General features: G+C 44.0%; 1 protein-coding gene across 3 annotated transcripts in view; it reads left to right on the top strand.

Annotated features, from left to right (window-relative positions):
- The window catches only part of SERPINE2 (serpin family E member 2), a 61,175-nt gene that overhangs the window by 16,854 nt on the left and 19,968 nt on the right, over positions 1 to 24,353 (top strand). For 2 of the 3 annotated variants that reach the window (XM_069466827.1, XM_069466838.1), the window contains exons 2-3: positions 19,230 to 19,510; positions 22,141 to 22,368. In XM_069466827.1, coding sequence (XP_069322928.1) covers positions 19,230 to 19,510; positions 22,141 to 22,368 — 509 coding nt within the window. Of the gene's footprint in view, positions 1 to 19,229; positions 19,511 to 22,140; positions 22,369 to 24,353 lie in introns of those variants that run through there. The other variant, XM_069466849.1, reaches the window with a different exon arrangement.

Below are 24,353 nucleotides of genomic sequence, written 5' to 3' on the forward strand. Positions count from 1 at the left end.
CGGGACCCTCCTCCTTCAGCACAGGTCACTGCGGCAGCCCCTCTCTTCATCTTCAGCCACCCTTGATCAACCATCTTGATCAACCACCAGGAATATCGAGGTGGCCTTTCTAACTCCAGGGCAGCAGCTATGAGCACTTCAGAGATCACAGTTTCAACTCTTGATCGAAGGACGTTCTTGTACAGGGTCCTTCCTCCTGGCAGGCATCTCCTGGCTGCCATTTGGGAGATTTTCTCTGGGCCACAGAGGTTTGAACCAGCCAAGTCTGGAGTGTTTGTTTTCTCAGGAAAAGCAGCCCTATTAAAGCTATTGTTTTTAAAAGTCACTTGGAGCATTAAAAATCTCCGATCATCAATTCAGTTGTTAAAATTTAGGAGTGGTCAGGGCTTTGAGCAAGCAATATTGAATTAAACGTGTGGAGCCCTTTAAGACAGCATTTGATTGTACATTTGAAATAGGGAATGCAAATTGAAATTCCTCATGGGTGCTTTAAATCATGCATTATATGTGCAGTATTTTCAATTAGCTGCAGAAAAAAAATACGTTCAGTGTGGCTCTATTTTTACAGCTGGGAATTGCTCAGAGAACACAATTGACTATTTTATACATGTGAGATTTATTTAAATGACTCGTGGGGCATTTGCAGTTTAACTAATAATTGAAAATATTGTTGCAGCGTGGCAGGTAAAAGTAGGAATCGTTTTGCATTCCTGAAGAGGTGCTCCAAGCTCAGTAGCATTATATTAGCAAAAGGGGGCGGGGTGGAGAGGGAGTTAGATCACTACTGAGACTCAGCCCTTCACATCTCCTTCCTGGGTTTTGCTCCACCACGGAAAGAAAGAAAATGTTTAACTGTGGGGTGATGCTTTCTGGAAGGACCCCAAACACTAAGGCATTCTCTTGTGTCTCTCTTCTGTTCTTATGTGTCACACACAAGGTCGGATCAGACATGAGGAGCCCTGTCCTTCCCCTGACTCCTTTCTGACTCCCTGTACCTTCTGCACCAATTCTTGGTGCCATTTCACATCACCCGTCACCTAGTATACTGACACAGAAAGCTAAGTTGAGCCTCTCGGGATGGAATAATCAGCTCTTCCATGGTTGTTCATAAATGTTACTAGGGATTTGGAATGCATGTTCCCACTGAAATGATGTTGTAAGTGGTGATTAGGTAATGCTGTATTAAAATGCATTAGTACTCATGTGATTCAGACAGTATCAGTTAATTAGGCATTTTGTTGGCAGAATTAAAATACTAACCTCCAGTTTCTAACCTTTCTCTGTAATGGTGGCTCTTAAGCAGGGTGATCCTTCCTCTCTCCCCCAGGGTCATTTGTCAATGTCTACAAACATTTGGTTGGCACGTCTGGACAGGGTGCTACCAGCATCTTGTGAATAAAGGCCAGGGATACTGCTAAATATCCTACAATATGCAGGACAGCCCCCTACAACAAGGAATATTTAGCCCAACACGTCAAGAGTGCCAAGGTTGTGAAACCTTGCTGTAGAATATATGTAAATTCTTAAAAAAAAAATATTTCCCCAAATACTTCAGACCAGCAGTCCTCAACCTTTTTGGCACCAGGGACTGGTACCAGGCCCCTGACTCTACCTGCTTGTAAAATGGTGGCTTCTGTAATTGACCTTAGTATATGATGCAACTTAAGTTGATCATCGAAGGCCTGGCTTCTTCATCAATGCCTCAATTGTGTGTTGAGCACCTCAGTGTCCATGTGCCATGTTAGATGCTGGGGTACAGGTGACAGGACAGACTAGGTCCCCACCATGCTCACAGGCACACAGGGAAGGAAAGACAGCAAATGTTCCAGTCAGAGGGAACATAGGCCTGGAGGCCTGAGGCTGGGAACAGCTGGCAGGTTCTGCAAACTGCAAGGACAGGGCACGGCAGTCCTGCCTTATCCGTAGCTTCAGTTACCCGAGGTCTGAGAATAGTGAGTACGGCACGATAAGGTATTTTGAGAGAGAGACATAGACCACATTCACATAACTTTTATTACAGTATATTCTAATTATTCTTTTATTATTATTGTTCGTCTATTATTGTGCCCAATTTATAAATTAGACTTTACATAGGTATGCATGGATGGGGAAAAACATAGCATATAGAAGGTTCTGTACTATCCATGGTTTCAGGCATTCATGGGGGTTCTTGGAACGTATCTCCCTCAAATAACGAGGAGAACCACTGTCCCGAGAAGGAAGCCAAATCCAGACCAGGCGGGCAGACTTGGAGGCTGTAGGAGGAGGTTTGCGTTTCCTTGCAAGCATGTGGGAACCCGTCGGAGGGCTTGACTCAGGTCTTGGTATAGAGTCAGGGTCAGCTTTCCCTGTCATTGGAGTAGGGCAGGCAGCAAGTCAGGTCTAGGGGAACAGCGTCCTCCTGCAGAGATGCTAGTGGCACGTGGGCTGGGGGCAGAGGAAATGGAAAGAGGTGGACCATTCAAATGATGGTGCTTGTTGATGGTTCCCTGGGATGAGCGAAAGGATGAAGGGTGAGTCCTGGGCTTCTGGCTTAGATTCCCAGGGGGCTGGCTGGGGCTGTCACTCACTGAGATGTGGGACCTGGGAGAACAGCAGCTTTAGGGGCAAGGAGTATTTATTTTTCCTCTCATTCTAGAATGTCTGTGAAAACTGATAAGGGGACTTCTATGTATCTTTCTACCCCATTTTAAAATAAGAAACACCATGTTTTAGGGTCTGCTTGCAAAACTGGAAGGTTTTCTCCTGGATTACCTCTTCTTTCGGTTACCATCGTAACAAGCTTTCCCATGGAGCTCAGAATTATTTCTAAATGGCCTCTTCGGGCAATTGTCAAGCACTTTCTGTATTAGGTGTTTCATCCATCAAAACAGAACAGTGATGAAGGTTGGTGCAAGATCCAGACTTCTACCACTGTGTCTCTTGACCACCAAGATGAGGCTAGTCTGACTTTGCCACCTTAAAACTTTTTAAAATTAGTGTAATCTCACCCTATTTCAGTTTCAGGCTGGTAGGAAAACACTTCCTTATTCACAAGCTTGGCAGCCTTGGAAAGAACACAAGGAAAATCGCCAGAACCTGACGCCCATTTCCTCAGTCGGCCAGGGACCATCAGACATTTCCTGACCCCTTCACCAGGGCTGTGGGTGGAGGCCACAGGGGCTGGGCTGCTGCCCCCGGGAGGGCACGGCCCCTCAGGTCTCTGTCTCTGAGGGCTTATGACCAGATGTGACACTCTGATAAAGTCACATATGAGACCCCTGAGTCCCTCCTACAGCAAAGAAATAAAGGAAATCAAAAAAAGATCATGAGTCAGTTAAAAAAAAGTCAGCTTTAAAAAATCCTTTTGATTTTGAGAAATGAGAATTCTTGAACATTTTGCAGCTGAGGAGAAAGTTAAGCTGGGCCATAGTATAGACCTTCAGAGGTGGAAGAGGGGAACACAGCCCTTCGTGATGAGGGTGGAAAACAGGTTATGGCAGAGGCCAGCTTCGGTTGGGACCTCAGGAACTGTCCCAAGAACCTGACATGTAATAAAAATATAATACTTTTTTTTTTTTTTTTTGGAGACAGAGTCTCTCTCTGTTGCCCGGGCTAGAGTGCCGTGGCATCAAGCTCACAGCAACCTCAAACTCCTGGGCTTAAGTGATCCTTCTGCCTCAGCCTCCCGAGTAGCTGGGACTACAGGCATGCGCCACCATGCCCTGCTAATTTTTTCTATATATATAATTTTAGCTGTCCAGATAATTTCTTTCTATTTTTTAGTAGAGACGGGGTCTCGTTCTTGCTCAGGCTGGTCTCGAACTCCTGACCTTGAGCGATCCTCCCGCCTCGGCCTCCCAGAGTGCTGGGATTACAGGCGTGAGCCACCGTGCCCGGCCTAACTTTTTTTGAGTCCTCACAACAACTCTTAAGGCAGGGACTGTGATTAACGCCCATTTTACAGATGGAGAAACTGAGGCGCAGTGAAGTTAAGCACTTGTTGAAAGTCATGCGGTTAATTGGCAGTGGAGCTGGGATTGCACCTTAGTTGGTTTGTCTCAGGAGCCTGCAGAGGCCAAGTACAGTGTCCTAGATCCTTTTATTTATTTCTTAAAGAATAAGAATTGATGCTGCCACAGATCAAATAATTATGAAAGTGTAAAATTATGCAAAAACATATTTTGGTAACTTTTTAAAGAATATCTACAGTTTTAGTGTGCTTGGAAAAATAAAGTAAGTAATAGAAATATCTGTCTTAAGGTGCATTGGCATTTGTTGGCCAACTAAAATTTTACAGTAGGTTTTTTAAAAAAAAACTTTGTATTTTGAGATAGTTGTAGAGAGATTCCATCTACCTTTCACCTGGCTTCCGGCAAAGTACCATCTTGTGTAACTATAGTACAATAGCACAACGAGGAAATTGACGTCGGTACAATCCAGCCACCTTATTCAGATTTTACCGGTTTCACATGCACTGGTGTATGTATTTACTTCTGTGCAGTTTTACCACGTGTAGATCCGTGTGACCACCACCACAGTCAACATACAGAACAGTTCCGTCACACGGGCCCCTCATACCCCTTCCGCAGTCACACCCACCCGCCTCCCTCCTGTCCTCCCTAACCCCTGGCAACCACTAATCTGGATTCTACCTCTGTAATTTTGTCATTTCGAGAATGTTATATAAGCGGAATCATACACTGTGTAACATTTGGGGATTAGTTTTTTCACTCAGCATAATTTTCTTGAGATCCACCCAAGTTGTTGAGTGTCTCAGTAGTTTATTTCTTTTTGTTGCTGAGTAGTGTTCCATGGCATGGATGGACCACAGTTTGTGTAACCATTCACCCATTGATGAACACCTGGGTTGTTTCCAGTTTGGGGCTGTTAGAAATAAAGTTGCTATGAACATTGGTATATAGGTTTCTGGGTGAACATGAGTTTTCATTCTTGGAATAAATGTTCAGGATTGCTGGATCATATGCTTAAGCACATGTTTAGTTTTGTAAGAAACTGCCACACTGTTTTCCAGAGTGGCTGTGCCATTTTACATTCGCACCAGCAATGTGTGAGTGACCTAGTTTCTCTGCATCTCACCAGCAATTGGTGTTGTCACTAGTATTTATTTTAATTATTCTGATAGGCAGGTAGTGATATCTCATTGTGGTTTTCATTTGCGTTTCTCTGATGGCTAATAATGTTGAACATCTTTTCATGGGCTTATTTGCCAACTGTATATCCTCTTTAATGGAATGTTTGTCCATGTCTTTTGTACATTTCCTAATTATATTGTTCTTTTTATTTAAAAAATAAATAATAGTTGGATTGTTTGGATTTTGAGAGTTCTTTAAATATTCTAGGTACTAGTCCTTTGTCAGATATGTGTTTTGCAAATATTTTCTCCTAGTCTTTTCATCATCTTTGCAGGGTTTTTTTTTTTTTTTTGCACTTTTGATGTCAAGTCTAAGAGAAAAATAGGGTCTTGAGCCCTGCCTCTTGCAGTGTGCAGTGACTGGGTGTTGAGAAAGAAGATCATGGAACAAGATGGACATTGGAGTGTGAACGGCTCTTCCAGCTTCTCTCCAGCTGGGCTCTGTCTGGTGTGTGTCGTGATGTTTGCCAGGGTCATGGCCACAGGGTCGGCCTTGTCTTGCAAAGGCTGTAAGGTGATGATGGTGTGAAGAGAAAAATATTTTGAATTGTCCAGGGTGCCTCCTGACACAAGGCTTTTTCGCACTCGAGCTCCTGCGTCTGGAACACGCTTCCCTACCCCCTCCCTCTGCGCCTTGGTCAGCTCTGTCCAGTTCATCCTCCAGTGTCTGCCCACGTGGCCCATCCCCAGAGCGCTTCCCTGGTCACTGCTGGTCCCCTCTACCCAGGTGGGCCTCAACTGCCTTGGTTGTACGCTCCAATTGCTGTCAGGGCATTTGTAAAGTAAATATGTAAAAATGAATGTAAATATCAATTCAGTAATACGACGATTGGATTAAAGTTTTTTTCCCCTCTAGACTAGGCATGCTCAGCCTCAGCACATACTGGCATTTGGGGCCAGACAATTCTTTGTTGTAAGCAGCTGTCCTGTGTGTCGTAGGATGTTTAGCAGCATCCCTGGCCTCTACCCGCTGGATGCCACAGGACACCCTCCCTAGCCCCACCCAGTTGTGAAAATCAAAAATGTCTTCAGACATTGCCACATGTTCCCTGAAGGACAAAATCACCCAGTTGAGGACCACAGCTCTAGACTATGGGAGCTGAGAGAGTGGGTCCCGAGTCCCTTTTTGTCCCTCTCCTCTCCCTAGCAGCCCAGCACTGTGCCTGGCACACTGATGCTCCATTAGTATTTGTGGAATAAATGAATGGACGAACCATACTTAATATCCAACACAAGGTTCTGTATGCAGCAACCTTGGAAAGGCCACCCTGATGTCAAAGGAACGAAGAGGGTTTCACTGAGAATTTGAGCCCTAGGAATCTAAAGTCCCTCTCTACACCGCTGTGTATGTGGTTCCCTGCCCCTCTGCCCACCGACTGAAATAGGAGCGGGAGCCAGCAGTTCCTGCCTGATTAAAGCCCACATCCTCTGTTAAGGCTGCCAAAGCTGGGCCCTGACCGTTAACAAAAAGCATCTCTGTTACTTGCAGAGCTCGGAGTCTCCTATGGACTCAGAACTCTTCCGAGAAAAAGGGCATCCCAGCCCACAGAGCGGGACCTCCTTCGGGTGGCCTTTCGAGGTGATTTGGCACGGGGCTGCGTGGAGACCTAATGCAGCGCTCTCTGCGGAGATGCCTCTCCTCTCTAGCTGGGCTCCTCCCTTTCCATGAGGGGAAGGAGGGAACTAGGGGTCTGAGGTCAGCTTTGCTTAGCTAAGCAGGTAACTGGATGTCATTGGTTCAGGAAGTTCCCAGGGAGTGAGTACAGTGGTTGTAAGAATAATTGGGGGTATGTGTGAACATTTTAGGTACCTGGCAGTTCTGTTTCCTGAACCTGTATGATAGAGCTGGCTGTGGTTTAGCAAGAAAAAGGCCGCCAGGGTGATCAGCAGGGAGGACAGGCCAACAGAGGGCAGTGACTGATGGTGTGACCCTGCCTCCCTGATGCTGCTTCATGGGAAGGATTTCAGGAAGTGCCCCGCGCTGGGAGGCTCGTATCCTCCTGCAGAGGAACAACTGCCCAGCGACTCGGCCCGGGGTTAACGCCTTCCACCATGCTTCTTGCAGGAAGCTCAGAGTAACGTGGGCTTCCCCACCACTAGCAGCAGAACTTCTCAACAGGCTGTAGGTGACCTTGGGCTGGTAAGTTGGATCAGGTGGGCTGGCAGGCACAGCTTCAATGACTGGTACCACAAACCTTCCCTTCTAGGACTCACAAAAGTAATTGGTTGGATCCCTTCCTCTCCCACATGGAGAAGCCTTGGATGGAAAATGCTAGGGAGAACTAGTACGTAAATTGGTGTCAGTGCAGTCGTTGCTTTGATGAGAAACGGTATAGGGTGGGCATGTGTGCTCCGTTGTGCTCCAGAGCAGGCTCTCTTGTCCTCGGCACAACTGGCATTTTGGGCCGAATAACTCTCTGGTGGGTAGAATGTTTAGTAGCCTCCCTGGCTTCCACCCACTAGATGCCTGTAGCACCTTTGTTCCAGACCTAGCAACCAAAAATGTCTCCACCCATTGCCAACAAATGTCCCCTGGGGGGCGATGTCACCTGCCACCTCTAGTTGGCACTGCACTAAAGTAACAGACATTATGTTCAATCCTATTACCTTGTAAAGTTGTGATCACTTGTTTACTCCGAGTTCTTGATGATTTAAGGAAAAGGACAGAGAGGCAGTTTCTTCACCTTTTCCTTGGTTGATTCCTTAAACCCCATCACAAGACGCAGCATGGCATAGTGGCCAAGAGCATCGGCTTTCAGGCATCAGATCCTTCACCATGTTCAGTTTATACAGTCTGGGCAGATTATTTAATTTTCCCAGGCCTCAGTTTTCATATCTGTAAAATATAAATACTAATGCCTACTTCTTAAGCTGAGGACTAAACTAGATGTTGAAAATAAAGCTCTAAGTACAGTGTCTGGCATATAGTGGAGGTCTTAGTTTGTTCAGGCTGCTGTAACAAAATGCCTTAAGTAGTTTATTAAAAAATCAAATTTATTTCCCTGGAGGCTGGGAAGTCCAAGATCAAGACATCAGTAGGCTCTGTGTTTGGTGAGGGCCCACTTTCTGGTGGCACCTTCTAGCTGTGTCCTCACGTAGCAGAAGGGATTAGCCAGCTTTCTGGAGTCTATTTTATAAGGGCACTAATCCCATCCATGATCTAATCACCTCCCAAAGGCTCAACTTCTAATGCTGTTACCCTGGGGGTTGGGATTTCAACATACGAATTTTGGAAGGACACAGATATTCCGACCATGGCAGTAGGCATTCAATAAATGATGGCTACTACTCTTGAGTACTTAAGAATGTATTACACAAATTTTAAACAAATTGGAATTTTTTTTTAAAGTTAGCAATAACAGTTGCTGCTGCTACTAAAATAGTAATGGGACAGTTAATTTCCATTGAATTACAATTTATTTCATAAACATATATTGAGTTATACTCTGTACTAGGTATTATGCTAAACATAAGGAGTAAAACTGTAATCCCTGCCATTAAGTATCTAATCTGTTGATTTAGTCACATAAATAGGCCAAATCACGTTCATCAAAATAGAGGCACCATTTATAGAAAAAAACTCAACATGAAATGATATGAGTTGTAGTGGGGTGTAACATTCATCTTAGTGTACATAAGGGGATCCCACTCTATTATTTCTCAGTGCTCTCCTTTTCCAATAAATACCACTTTTTGTTAAAACTTTATGATCCTCTGATGTATCTCTATAGCATTCTCTGCTCCACTTTAGTGCAAGTTTCAGCTGATCCAGAGTCTAAGTTCCTGCTGCTCATGTTTTTATAAACAGAATAGGAATGCTTGTTTTAAGTGATGTGTTCATTACAGAAATTTTGAAAAAATGTAGAACAGTATACAGTATAATAAACTATATTTATATCCCCACCATCAAACATAACTATGTAGATATTTTAATGTCTTTGTAGTCTTTTTTCTGTGCCTATGTATGATTTTTACATAGTTATACCATCAGTAGTTTTCTTATTTACTTATTTTTTGTTTTTATTTTTGGGATGGGGGTCTTGCTATGTTGCCCAGGCTTGTCTTGAACTCCTGGGCTCAAGCAATCCTCCCACCTCAGCCTCTGGAGTAACAGGGATTACAGGCATGTGCCACTGTGCCCAGCTTTTTTCAGTTAAGATATATCTCAAATATATTACCATGTCTTTAAGTTTTCTTCAAAGATAGATTCTTAACAGCTGAATGATATTGTGTTGGATGGATGTCATTAACTGTTCCTTATTGTTGGATGTTGTAGGTCATGTTCTCCCAGAAGCAATCCCTGAGCCAAGGATAAAGTTCAAGTGATTCATTAAGGAAGTGCCCCCAGGAGGAACAGTAAGGGAATGGGAAAAGTGGGAATTAGGGAAGAAGCCAAGCAAGAGATAATACCCAGTGAAGTCCTACACTCAGAGCTTATCAGAAGCTCTAGAGAGTCATTTACATTCAGACTGATGGTCAATGGCTGTTGGCCTGTGGGGTGGGGATGGTGTATGTGAATTCTCAGCCATTGAAGGCTCACTAATAAAGTGAGTGTCACCTTCCTCTAGTAGTGGTCCAAAGTAACAGATGCAAACCATCAGCAACAAAGCACACAGAATCTAGAGGATAAGTGCACAAAGCTGCTAAAAGGTCACCCACAGCGTCCCCTCCATTGGAGATTTAGGTTGCAATTATAATTGCTATTGCAATTATTTATTGGAAAGAATATTGCAATGCTTTTGCTACTGGAAACAACAGTGAACATTTTTGGACTCAAATCTTTTTTATTATTACATTGGGGTTGATTGGTAGAAAGGGCATTACTACTCTAATAGGTATATACATTTTTAAGATTATGCATACCAGAGATTGCCTTTCAGAAAGATTTTTTTAAATCAGTTTATACTTCCAACACTCGCTACTTGTTTTTTATTGACAACAATCTAAAGAGTATTAGTATGTCATCTATGAATTGGGGACCCATAGGCGCATCAGAATTTTTTTTAATTTCAAAATATTAAGAGGGTACAAGTGTTTTTGTTGAGTGGTTGAATTGAGTAATGCTGAAGTCAGGGGCTTTTAGTGTGCCCATCACCACAGTAGTGTACACTATTCCTGAAGTTATGTTTTTATTCCTTACCTCTCTTCTGACCTCCCCCCATTAGTTTCCAATGTCCTTTACACCACTATATGACCAGGTATACCCATTGTTTAATACCCATTTATTAGTGCACATCAGAATTATTGCAAGGGATCAGAGAAGTCATGTTCATGGTCCAGCTCTGAGTGTAGATTGAATAAATAATATCTCAAAGTATGATTTTTTAAGTGGATCTAGATTCTAATAAAAAGAACTTGCATTCTATTAAAGTGTCCAGGAATTCATGGCTATTTTTTATCATGTACTTTCACAAGTACTAGAAATATAATTAGTCATGAAATATCTGTAATACCTTTTTATGTCTAAAAAAGGTACATCCTTGTTTTTAAAGACTGAGAACCATTGATGAATATCACTATAATGCCTTGGCTCATCTCTTGGCTGTTGGATGAGGAAATCACCCATTTGAACCATTACGTCTTGAAGATTTGTCAAAAAGAAAAGTGTATGGACTTGATACCATGAGTAAAATGGATTGAATGACCTAAGTCAGCAGACTGGAAAACATATCTCAGAATCATTAAAAGTTTTTTGGAACATGCTCACCCACCTCCACTCCCATCATAACCGACCCTTCCATCCTCTTATAGAGACTTTGAAACACACCAGCATTTTCTCAATCTATTTCTGTGTCTTAAATAGTCTAAGGAAGCTATAAAGATACAGGGCTTTATCAAGGTAGAAATGTTTGACTGTTTTCTCAGTTTGATCCTTGAGACTTTCTAAATAACTGTTGAAATAAAAATCAGAGACTATTTCAGGTCTTGAGCATTGACAAAGATAAGGGGAAGGGAGCCAGCGTTTATTGAGCACCTGCTCTGAGCCAGGCACTGTACTAGTTACTGTCTGTCTTTCTCTTTGCACTTGCTGAATTCCTGTGACCACCCTTGAGATATGGTTTCTATAATAACATGATAGAGGAGAAAGCTGAGGTTGATGAAGATTGTGACTTGCCTTACCCTTCCTGGTTAATCGATGGCAGAACTGGGCTTTGAACCTTAGATGAATTTTCCCTGAAACCTACAGGAAAATAGAGTAAATGTCCAGTAAGCTTGATTTTTAAAAGGTAGACAACTAACAAAGCCCCAGTCCCCTTCTTCCTTTTATCCTTCTCCCTTCACCCCCAAAGAGACATCAGAATAAACAAGTATATGTACAAAAGGCACTTGGATATCAGTGAGAGTGTATTTAATAATAAAAGATGTGTCTTCTCATTGAAGGAACCTTTTAGACATTGTTGCCATACTTTTCAGTGGCTGAAAAGTTCTTTCCTAAACATTTTTAGGTTCCTTTTTGGCCAATTAGAGTCATAGAATGGACCTACGCTTTGAAGTCAGATTAAAAAATTAAGAAAAGATTCAGAGGACTCTAAGTCTTTCTCCAGTAACGTGAAAGAGCACATTTTAAAACCCCCAAGCTACTGTCCCTTTGATCAAGGACAAGCAGGGAAGAACAAACAGGACATTGGCATTCCTGTTCTTTCTCTAAGTTTTAAAGATGCTGAGTCATTTTGGTAACAGTACGCTTCCCAAGGATTATCAAGATGCACTTTAGTTTGCTTGTTCACCTGATTTGGTATCTTAAGTAAACATGGTAGATATTTGGAAAATGAAGACAGGTCTTGGTGGGTACATTTCAGTAATGTTTATACAGATTTGGGAGAACAGATTCACCCTCTTGCCATCATAAGACCATATTTGAAGCTTTACCCCAATTACCTCTGCATTAACAATTACTATCGCTTTGCAGATACAGCTTTAATCTCCATGGGTCATCTCTTGAAGGGTCTGTAGAGTGCCTTTTGCCAAATACCCTGAGGAGTTAGACCTTTGCCTGTTGGCAAAGTATTGATGAGAAACATTTGGCCTGACTTCTGGACAGCACAATCCTACTAAAGCCACTTAGGAGTCTCAGACTGGCAGCCCAAAACCTTTCCTATACATTTATTTCTTTGGGAAGCCCTGGCAAGAGGAGCTGTTGAGATGTCATGATTCTGATGCAATCTGATAGGCAGTTTTTCTCTCCCTACAGAAGCCCCTCTAGAAGAAATGGTTGGTCGGGAGGCAGATTAATAAGGCCCCTTAGGTTCCAAGAACTAGGATCCTGGAAACACAGAAACCCAGTGTTTTCCAGTGCCCGAGAGAATGTCAGCTTTCATTGAGGGGATGGGGGCAGGGGCTGAGATAAATTGGGGACTCTCCTTGTCATGCTGTGTGTCAGTTGTTCATTCCATTCACCTTCCTGTTAGGATCCCACTTTTAGGAGGGGCTTGATTCCGGAGACTCACATGAGGGCAATCTATTTTGATTATCCCAGCCCAGCCTCCATTCAGCTGTCTCCTCCACCTTCTCATCATCCAGTGGGTCTCTCCTGGTCTCTGTGGCCATGGGAGGGAACCCAATTCACATATAAGCAGTCTGCCCTTTGTAATTTGATTTTCAAGTTAGGCGTAAGCAGTCTGAGTAAAACTGTGTAAGCAGTTTGTCTTTCATAATTTGAATTTCAATATTTGGATATAGTCCAGAGAGTGGTGTAAATGGATTTCGGATTTTCCTTATCACTGATGCCCAGTATTCCCACAGTTGATTTAGAGTACATTTGATGAGGGTGCTCAGACTGGGGTCTCTAAATACTGTTTCTCACTGAAAGGAACCAGAGCTCCCTAGAGAAGTGACTGATTCCACCCGGGACAGAAAATATACAAAATGAGCCCAAAACATCTTGTCAAACTAGAAAACAAGGAAGCTGACAAGACTATAGGGTCATATCAAAGGTTTAAGAACCAACCTGAAGAGACTCCGTTTTGAGCATCAATAAAAATAATATTTATCGTTCCTCAAGACCCTTAAAATATGTTGAAAACCACGAGTTCACAATGATACAAAAACAAAACAAAAATCCTCTGTTCAACCAACTTATTATGAATTATTTTGAAAACTGTTAGACGTAGGAAATGGATCAAGCATTTATCCTGGCTTTGCTACACGAACTGAACCGTGGGGTAAACAAATAGTTGGTTATCGAAAATTTCCTTTTATAGAAATATTCCAACCAAGAAATGAAGGTGAAAAGTTAGAATTATAATAGCACCCACCATTTGACAACTCCTAACTTAAAAAAAAAAAAACACACTCAGGGAATAATCCTGAGTAGATGCTAACACCACAAAAAGAGACAGTCAGCCCCTCTCTCCTGATTCCAACACCTTCTACAACACCTCTACAAAATATTCTTGCAAAAAGAGAAAATTTACTTGAATCTGAGCAGTCTCTAGACCTGGGGTCGGTCAGCAAACTTTTTCTGTAAAGGGCCAGAGAGTAAATGTTTTGGCTTTGGTGGCCAGACGGTCTCCGTTGCAACTAAGCAATTCTGTCTGCTCAGCTCACTATAGTGGCACAAATACAGCCATAGGCAGAACAAAAGTGTGGCCAGATCTGGCCCCTGGGCAGTAGGTAGCTTGCAGACCCTGCTGCAGATTTACCAGTTTACAGGAAATACAGAAGACAGAGGAACTTGTTAACAGCATTGCATGAATAAGTTAGCAAAATCCAGCCTGGGGAAACCACAGGACAAATAACCTGGTTACTTCAACAAAAAAGTTCCCAGGAACAAGTTAAAGAAGATTAAAAAAAAAACACACAGAAGAGAAATAACCAGTTGCGATGTGTGGAGCTTATTTAAATCCTAATTCAAATAAACTATAAAAAATTAGAACACAATCAGAAAAATTTCAGCATGGACTAAATATTTAGCATGTTCAGGAGTTATTAATTTTGTACTGGGATGATGATATTATGGATATATATTTTAAATCCTTAGGTTTAGAATGTATGTTGAAATATTTTGAATGATAATGATGTCTACAATTTGCTTCAAAAATCATCTTTGATTTGAGATGAAACAAACTAAGCCATGAGTTGATAACTGTTTTATCTGGATGTTATATACTGGGGGGTTTATTATATTTTTGCATATATTCCAAATCTTCTAGGATATAAAGTTTTTAAAAGTATAAACATTTTAGGCCAGGGGTGGTGGCTCATGCCTGTAATCCTAGCATTTTGGGAGGCTGAGGTAAGAGGATGGCTTGAGGCCAGGAGTTCAAGACCAGCCTAGGCAACATAGCAAGACCCCATCTCTACAAAAAGTTAAATTAGCCAGATACAGTGGCCCATGCCTATAGGCCTAGCTACTCGGGAGGCTGAGGCAGGAGGATCGTTGTGAGGTTACCATGACCTATGATCAGGGCACTGCACTCTAGCCTGGGTGACAGAGACCCTGTCTCTTAAAAAAAATTATATATACACACACACACACACACACACACACGCACACATTTTATAAAATATATCGCTTTAAAATATTTTAGAGAATGAGAGGGAATGGAATACTTTTCCTTCATTAAATACTCCGGGTCCTCCCAAAACAGGCATGAATTATCTGGCTCAGAGATGGAACCAGAAGAGTCTTTCCAGTGTTTTTCCCCTGCCAAACTGTTTACCTGCAACTTAGTTGTTAGGCTAAATAGAACAGACAGATATCATATTATTTATCATTTGCTCACATGTTACGTGTAAACCATATTTTATTTGTAAACAGAATTTATTAGGTAGAAAATGGGCTGGAGCTGAATCTTTCATGACAGGCTTTACTGGTCTCCCTTGTTCAGTGGTCAGCACTGGCCGGGGCTGGGGTCTGGTCACAAGTGCTGTGCAGCCTGGGGATGGTGACGGGAATGGCAGCCGCTGGCCGGGCATGAGGCACCAGGAAAGCACGTCCCAGCCTCTCAGGGCAGCGGCCGTGCAGAATGTTTGCTGTGGGGCCCAGTGAGACCAGAACTTCCATTCTTTTTTATTTTTCCTGACAATAACTCTAAGTTTAGGCTTGTATGTGACATTTCTTTTGACTTTTAGTTGCTTAACATACTTTGAGAACACTCTGTATTCCAAACCACTCACTTGCTGGGTTAGTCCCGTGGGTCAACCTCTGATTGAGTGTCTGCCGGCCACACGGCCCTAACTTAGACCCTGTGGGCACCAGGAATCTAAAGCCCCTGCTTTCTGTGAGCTTCCAATCTAGCCATGAGGAGAGAGATCGTAGGTGGAAAACAGAGGAGCAAATTGGAAATGCTGTAGGAATTCAAAGAAGAGGATAAATAACCCCATCTGGGCCAATCAGGAAAAGCTTCCGATGGCCATGGAGGGAGCTGGGGGGACGTCTGGGTGTCGCTAGGTGGCAGGCAAGGAAGGGAGAACAGCAAAGGCCCAGGCTCAGGAAGGTCAAGGCCTGTGCACAGAAAATATGAGCCTTTAAGAAGAGAGTTGGTAGATGTTGGAGACGAGCGGCCCTCCCTAGCCCACCAGTGGAAGATTTTCCTGAACAATCAGGATTGCACAGATTCAGTCCTCTGCTGAATTTCAGTGTCACATTTTGCACAATATGAGGATTAGAGCTGCAGATTTGAGCATTGGCCGTGCTGAAGTGACGGTTGAAGTCACTGGGTCTGTAGAGAGTGTGTTCCTCTAACGTCTGCCATCGGCAAGGGGCTCATTGGTGAACATGGAGATGTATTTTGAGTCTGGAATTTGCAAAACTACCAGCCATTATTTACTACACTAAATCATGGTTAAGGCTCAGAGCAGAACCCAATTCAGAAACCTTCTCCCCATTGGGAAGTGGAAAGGTTTGGAGTAAGAGAAACTAGAAGAATGTGGGGAAAGAGAAACCCGACATTTCTCAGGATATGCCTTTTTGATGGGTTTATGATCTCCCAAGGATGGCCTAAACTAGAAACTTATTTTCTACTGTTGTGAAAACATTATTCAAGAATGGAAATACTTAAACAGATTTATGATCTTCTATTTTGATGCTATGCAACACATTCGAGCAATACTTTTATTCTTTCTCTCTGATTTGAAAATCTAAAGTGTAGTTTCTCTTAAAAACGAAAATAAACGGGTGGTCTCTGTTCTTCCCATTATGGGATCTGCTTGTTCTAGAGATTAGCATTTGAAAGCCTGAGAACTCCAAGTTATTTCATGTAAGAGACTGTATATTTGGACATTTGTATTTAGGAATTATACAAGCCTAAAGTAATTTATGGATCAACACCCACTTTGTTGGCTACTGAACTTTGGAGAGAAGTGAAAGCTTATTCTTAGACATATATATAAACCAGGTGAGTTTAGATGACTGAGCACTTGGCCTGGGAAACCGAGGCCAAGAAGAAATTGTGCCCAGAACATCAATCAAACGGAGCTCTGATTCCAAGTTCTGCACAGCCCTCACACTGTCCCAAAGCGCTGTTATGAAACTGTACGTAGACAGCTCTCAAAAACTTCCCAAGTCCAAGAAACCAAGAAAAACACCCATGACAGTTTTCCTCCATGTCATAATGAAACTGTTCTTTTAGCAGAAATTCATAAGCAGGCCAAATTCTGTTAAAGAAGATGGCGATTTATTTGGAAGACTATCCTTGCTGACTCCAAGACATTGGAGCCGTTGGGTTTCTCGCTGTCACTGATCCTTTCGCCCTGTCTTACAGCGTGTTATATATATCACTAGTAATTGAGTCAGTCGACTTCAGACTACCAGAGGCAAAACCAGTTGGGTGTCTTTTATGCCTCGTGAATGCAAATTCAAATATTTATTCAAATATTCACTAATCCAAAAGGATTTCTTTGAGGAGGACTGGGGAGAGTAGCTTGTAGCATGTTGAATGTCGATGCCAGAACAGGCTACGGTGCAGGAGTCAACCCTTGAGATGGACGAAGTTGGCACCAGTCACAGGATTTGACCGTTTGGAACAAAGATTGTACGTGTTGTTTTATACTTATGATGACTTTGTGATGTATTAAATTTTAAAGAGGAAATGTTATTGCCTAAAAGAAAGAAAGAGCAAGAGGGAGGAAGGGAGAACACCATTCCTAATTTTTAGATGAAACAAGTAAAGCTTCCCTAGTCAGGATTTGGAAGCTCTCCAGTGTCCGGCGGGCTCCAGGAAACTCAGGGGATTGTCATGGTATCGGAGCCAGTCCGAGGTGCCAAAGTCAAAATAGGCCATGCTGGCCATCGTCAAGCCCCAAGTAGGAGTGTATGTAGGTCACTTACATGTTTTGAATTTAGACAGCCTAAGTTTACACAATTGTTTTACAATTAAGCTCTGGAGAAACACTGAGTGTTCTAAATTTTTTTTTTTAAGAGGTACTTGTTTCACAATATATGAGAAAATTGCAACATCAACTTGAAGGACGGCCTCAGTGGTTCACCTTGGGGCTCTCTGTGTGTTGGGAAGCCGGTGGGGAATTCTGTTTATGCCGACAGTCCTTGCCCAACCCAGGGCCAGCTCTTTCCTTCTTTCCTTGGAGAGCGTTTGCAGCTGACACTGAGGATCGAGATTAAACACAAGCATTTCCTTAGGCACACTCAATAAATGCTATTCTGATGCAAGGAAAAATAATTAGTAAAGGTAGAAAGTACTCACAACCCATCAGATTTAATCTCACAGTCTTTAGTGAACATCTACTGTGCCTAAGGGTGGGAAGCACAAAAGGTGTATAGGAAGGAAGTCAATACCGGCCTCATGCCCGTTCCTTCCCTAAGCACCTACAGACACTGCTTCCCCTCCCTCCAGGTCACCTGTCTCTTAAAAGCCTCCCTCTCTTTTATTCTCTGCAAACACTCCTAACCTCCCACACATAAATGCACGTGACAAAGGGGGACAAATTGGCTCCATGGGGACTTGTGCTTAGCGGGAGCTCGGGCCTATAAGGGAAGAACCAAATTAGCAACTTCACGAATTCTGCTTTTGTTTTACCAGCTGCCACTGTTAAGTTCTTATTTCATGAAAGTATTTGCTTTTTCATAAATACATGTAAATTTCCTACCTCTTGTCATAGCCAAAGAAAGCCCTGCAGGTGGTAATCAAGGAAAGACGCTCATTTAAAACATATCACAGTGATTGAGCTTATCGGAGTAGGCAATGCCCCATCCTCACAGTTTATTAATTTACCAATTGTTCTGCCCTGTTGTCCCTTTAAAGCTGTCACTTACGTTTATTTTAATTGATAATTATTTAATTTAAAAAGTAGTAGGCTTCTGGTAAGAGTCAGGTGCATGTGGTTACAAGATAGTCATAGCAACCTGAGGGAGTCAGTCCCTTGTTTAAAACCCTCCAGTGATTTCTTGTGACCTTAGAATGAAATCCAAGTGCCTCACCAGGCTCTACAGGCCCTTCCGGATCTGTCTCTCCTTCCGTTTCACCCTCCCGTTCCACCTCTCTCCTCCATGTCCTTGACTTCGCTCCACGCTGGCCTCTAACACACCAAGCTTATTCCCCCCTCGGTCCTCGCCCCGCTGTCCCCCTGCCCAGCACGTGCTTCCCCCACTGGCTTTTTCTCGCCTTTGACCTCCCGTCACCCATGTTCCCACTGCAGAGGCGGCCCCCAGCCCTAGTCCCCAGTTCACTCACATTCCTTTGTTCTATGCTGTTCTATTCTATTTGTTCATGGCTTTTATTCGTCTCTGAAATTACTTGATTGCTTGCTGGATTATTTTCTGTTTTCCCTCTAGACTGTGAGCTCCACAAGGGCAAGGGTCTTGTCCATCGCGTCTACATCACATGCCCGGCACTTAGCAAAGGGCCTGGCACACAAGGAGCCCTCATTGAATGCAGGGTGGTTATGAGAGTTAGAAAATGATTAGTATAGGTTCTGGTGCATGGGAAGTATTCAACAAGTGGAAGTTTGCGTCCTCTCCCTCCCCACCTCCCTAAGGTGTGTGCTGAAGACTGATTTAATGTGCACTCTATCTTAAATGTAGTCACAGGGTGTTCAATTATGCCAAACACAGTAAGTCATACCTAGTTGAGTACAAAGTAGCGCTCCCAGAAGTCTTCGTTTTAAGTATAATTTAAATTTTTTAATCTAATTTTAGGTCATCTTTGCTAGAAGGAACCATGAACTGGCATCTCTCCTTCTTCCTCTTGGCCACCGTGACTTTGCCTTCCATCTGCTCCCAGTTCAACCCTCTGTCTCTCGAGGAACTAGGCTCCGACACTGGAATCCAGGTTTTCAATCAGATTGTCAAGTCAAGGCCTTATGACAACATCGTCGTCTCCCCGCATGGGATCGCATCGGTCCTGGGGATGCTTCAGCTGGGGGCCGACGGCAGGACCAAGAAGCAGCTCACGACAGTGATGAGATACAGCGTGAATGGTGCGTGTGCACTGTGCTCACCAGCAGGGGCCTTTGCCCAAGAGTCTTGTGTCGGGGGGCTTGGTGGCTTGGTGTTTGCTTACAGCCCTGAGAAGCAGAGCAGCCAGATGGGGTTTTGCCGGCAAGATCTGGAGCTTAGAGTCAGCCTCTTCTCAAGGCCAGATGCTGCGGTGCTGGAAGATGGGAGAACCAGGCTCTGGTTCCCTGTCCTGCAGCTGCGGGGCTTTGGGTCCGTCGCTGGATCTCCCAGTGCTCCAGTCTCATCCCTGCAGAGAAAACGCTGTCTCACCCACCTCCCTGGGGTCCAGGACCAAACTGTACCTTGTAAAACATGTGAGCCGGGAAGGCAGGAGGGGGTGGCTGTGGGGGGCACCACAGAGCCTTGTAGTGTTGGGATCATCCTGGGTCTTGACTGTGGTGGTCTCAAGAATCTTCATGGGTGATAAGGTTTCGTAGAGTTACACACACACACACACACACACAAACACACACAAACATACACACACAAACACACATACACACAGGAGTGTATGGAAAGCAAGTGAAGTCAGAGCAAGCCGTGTGGACTGCACCAGTGGCAATTTCCTGATACGATGACAGCACCATTGAGTAAAACTAGATGAAGGGCACATGGGACCTCCGTGCATATTGTTTTGCCACTTCCTATAAATCTATAATTATTTCAAAATAACAAGCTCAAAAAATTGTTTTAAAGCCAGGCCCAATGGAAAAAGTTTAGTTTTATTGAAAGAAAAACCCATTTTTGCCTACTGAATTGCACGCACATAATCTCCTGGTGCTGTGTTTTGCTGTGGCTCAGGGTCCTTACCCAGGGGCATCTCTCACCTGCCTTTCCACAAGCGCGGTGTGTACGGGAGCAGGCCTGGCTCTTTCTAGCCACCAGCATGCACCATGGCCTTGAGCAAGTCCCATTCACGTCTAGGCTGGAGATGAGGGAGTTTTCCTGCCTATGTTCTTGCACCACCACCAGTCCAGAGCTCTGAGAAGCTTGACTGCATTGGTGCCTTTGAAGGGAGCGTGCGATGAGAGCGGTGGGGATTTGTGCCCTTCAGCACTCCGGGCCTACCTTTGACTCTGTTCTCAGCGTGGCCTCCGGGGTTGCCAGCCCCAGATGCCGAACCACACCGCTCTGTTGACGCGGCATTAAACTTCTGCGTGAGTTTGCAGTTTGTTCACCTGTTAGAAGCATGGAAGGACTAAATACTTGGAACACACTGTTCTGCCCCTTGCTTGGAAGTTCAGAAAACTCTTGGTAATTTATAACTTCATGGTGAATCACTGCTAAAATTTATGGCCTTTCCTAGTGTGATCCAGGCCCTGTCGGCCAATACCATTCCAAAATAGCAACTGGACTTCTGTTGTTTGTTTTAATGCTGACCCACATTCATTTTAAGTCATTATTTCTGAAGTTGTGATGACATTGGCTTGTCAGGGGTGGGGAACCTGCGGCCTCAAGGCCACATAGGGCCCTCCAGATCCCCAAGGGTGGCCCCTTGACCAAATCCAAACTTCACAGAACAAACAAACAAACATAGGATTTGTTCTGTGAGGTCTGGGTTCAGTCAAAAGGTGTGCTCAGGGATCCAGAAGGCCATACGTAGCCTTGAGCCCTCAGGGTCCCCACCCCTGGATGCACTTGACCTTGGAAATGTCTTGGCCTCTGAAGCTGGCTGTTCCCTTACTTATAACGTGGGGCTGCCCCACAGCGCGGTGGTGAGGTGCTCAGGAGAGGTCCAAGAAAGGGCCGTGCACACTGTAAAGGCCAGCGCGGTCCCCCCTGAGGACCATGGGGAGACTTTGCCCTGCCTCATGTCAGGGGTCTGAAGCAGATACACAGAGTCCCAAATCGGCTCTTCAGGGAACCATCAAGGTGACTCTGGTAGGACATTTTGGGACAGTGTCATTTCGAAAAGACCCAAAACGATGAAAAAGGATCTGTAATTTGAGCTCTCTGCAGAAACCCACTTCATCCTTGTAACTTATTTTCCTCTTTTTCATGCTCTCAGACTAAATGGAGCATGTATGAATGGCTCGTGTAAAATAAAGCTTACATTGCCATAAAATTAATCTCCTTACTTTTTGAGCTTGATACCAAGTAAAAATCACATTGTTCTGGATGGTGGCACATGGTAATTTTTTATAGTCTCTCTAATGCTTATTTTATTCATTTTTTTTTTTTTCCAAAATAGAAAAAAGAAATCGCCTTGTTAAATCTTTGGCAAGAAAGGAAATCGCCCTTAATACTGTTAGACACGAGAGAGAGGATGAATTAGGAAGTTCCCTTTAATTTGTTTCCCCCGCTGCAGAACTGAGGGGCATGCCAGCGTTCATGGCCACCTGGTGCCCGGGAGGATGACATTGGGAAGGTGTCGAGAACACCCCAATGTGCCTGTTTTGATGCAGAAGCCAACTGATTTTTGAGACCTTTGATAGTAACTCCACCCCAGTTTCTTAAGAACCAGGCCCCTGAGAAAGCAGAAGACTTAGTCTCTTGCTGCTCATACTTACCCTGTTTATGCTGTTCTTATTTGCTGTAATACAAAAGATTTTTTTTAAATTTTTTCTAAATTCTTAGGGAAATATTTCTGTATTTTCTGATTTCCCTTTAGGAGTTGGTAAAGTGCTAAAGAAGATCAACAAGGCCATCGTCTCCAAGAAGAACAAAGATATCGTGACAGTGGCGAACGCCGTGTTTGTCAAGAATGGCTTTAAAATGGAAGCGCCTTTCGTGACGAGGAACAAAGACGTGTTTCAGTGCGAAGTCCGCAACGTGAACTTTGAGGACCCTGCCTCCGCCTGTGATTCCATCAATGTGTGGGTTAAAAACGAAACCAGGGGTGAGTGACCGGAATATTTTGTATATCTTGTGTATGAAAGTGTGAGTTAGACTCCAAGATTCTAACTGGCGTCCCCAAGTCCCATGGCCCTTGTGTTGAGAAATGCCTGGACCCGAGTGAGCTCTGGGCCTTCTCTTCTTTCTCAGCCAGCTCTCAGACTCAGTTTCTCTTCTTTCCTCATTCACGCTGCTCACTGTACCCTTGCCGGGGGGGGGGGGGGGGGGGGGGCGGGTTCTCCCTGTAGTTCGGACAGTGGAGCGGAATGCGGCCCCCCACAGCTGTCTCCTATCCTTGCCGTGTGGCCTGGCCAGAGTCCTGGCTACAGGCGCTTGTCTGTTTCAAAGGTTTTCTTGTACATCCCTTCCTGCTTTTGCATCTGCTGTTCCCTTTGCTGCAATGTCCACCTCATTAGGTTTCTCTATTCACCTCCCAGGACTTTTGCTTCTGCCGTTGCCAAGACGTAGTTAGGATTGGCATGTGCTCATGCCTTTTACGAACCATAGCGCTTTCCATATCGCATAACCATTACTCACTTACGTGTGTCTTTTCTCCCTTTAAATGGAAGAAATGTCTAACATCGGTGTTTTAAACCTGTTAATTTCTAAACTGGAGGTCTAGGTGGAAACACACAGTAAGAGCTGTAGGTCTGGAACAACAGAGGAACGTGACGGCTGGAAATGAAGATTTAGGCACCTTTTTTCATAAAAGGGAGAGTTAGAGTCACAAGAGTGGAAGCAAAAGAGACTCAATAGGGAGAAGAAGCCCAAAGACAAAACTTGGGGGAAGCTGGCCTTTCAGGGAATGTTTCTTAAAGTGTGGTTCATGGTTCACTGGTGTCAGAATTACCTGGGCGGTATGTGTGGAACTCAGATCCCCGGACCCCAGACTAAATCAGAATCTCTGAGGAGGAGTTAGCAGCCCCCAGTCTGTCTCTGCCGTCCATCACCACAGTCACATACCCGAATGTTGGAGGACCATCAGCAGAGCTAGTGACGAGGTGGACGAAGCATGCCCAGGAGGAGTGGAGGAGACCCGGGGTGGTTTTCTAAATCCACGGCCTCCCTCCTCCATGGGTCCCGGACCACGCAGGTCAGGCTCCCTTCCTGAAACCACAAACCGTCAGGAGCCCAGCAAACATGAGGGCGTCCGGTGGCGTTTCCAGGCTGCGGGAGGCTGCAGGCCTGAGAAGAGCGGCTGGAAGCAGAGGCGTGCAGGACCGCTCTCGGTCCCCACTCTGTGGCTAGAGACTGTGTGACTGTGGCATGTCATTGTGCCCTCTCAGCCTTTGCCTGTGGAATGTATCATTAAACCACATTAGTTTTACCACTTGACAGTTTGCAAAGCACCTGAATGTGCTAGGAAGGGAAGGCGTGGAGACCCCAGTAGCACTTTTGACCCTATCAGACCCACTCTTCTGTTTTACACACATATCTTTCATATTCTCTTTGCTATCCTGAAATGGACCTCATAGCTCATATACCCTACACACACATATGCAAATTTATAAAAATTTAGTACAATGCCAAACTGTAGTACAAAGGAAAACACAACAAAAGTAATTTGTGTATATGGTTCAACAGGTAAACCCTGGGGCATAACTACACGTGACTACAGCAAAAATAGTCAGATTCTGAGACTAATTGGGAGTTGACAGCTATAAAAACTGACCGAGGCAGGTGCGTCGTACTGGGACACATGACCACGAGCTGTGTTACCATTGCTGATGCAAGTTTTTCTGAAACGCTGCAAGACTCTTCATAAATTTCCAAGCAAAACAAAGTACAGGCTCTATTTGATTTGCATGGTAGTCACATTCCTGGCACATTCACTATACATTAAAAGGATGTAAAAAATATATGCTTTGTATTTATATGTGAAAAAGAGTGAGGTTCTGGGCTCAGATAATTATAAGGAGGCATCTCACCGACACAGGTATCCAGTGGGGCATTTGAAAGTCAGGCGAAAGCAGACGGTGCTTCATCGTA

Source organism: Eulemur rufifrons, chromosome 1 (genome assembly GCF_041146395.1).
Source record: "Eulemur rufifrons isolate Redbay chromosome 1, OSU_ERuf_1, whole genome shotgun sequence".
Taxonomy (NCBI): domain Eukaryota; kingdom Metazoa; phylum Chordata; class Mammalia; order Primates; family Lemuridae; genus Eulemur; species Eulemur rufifrons.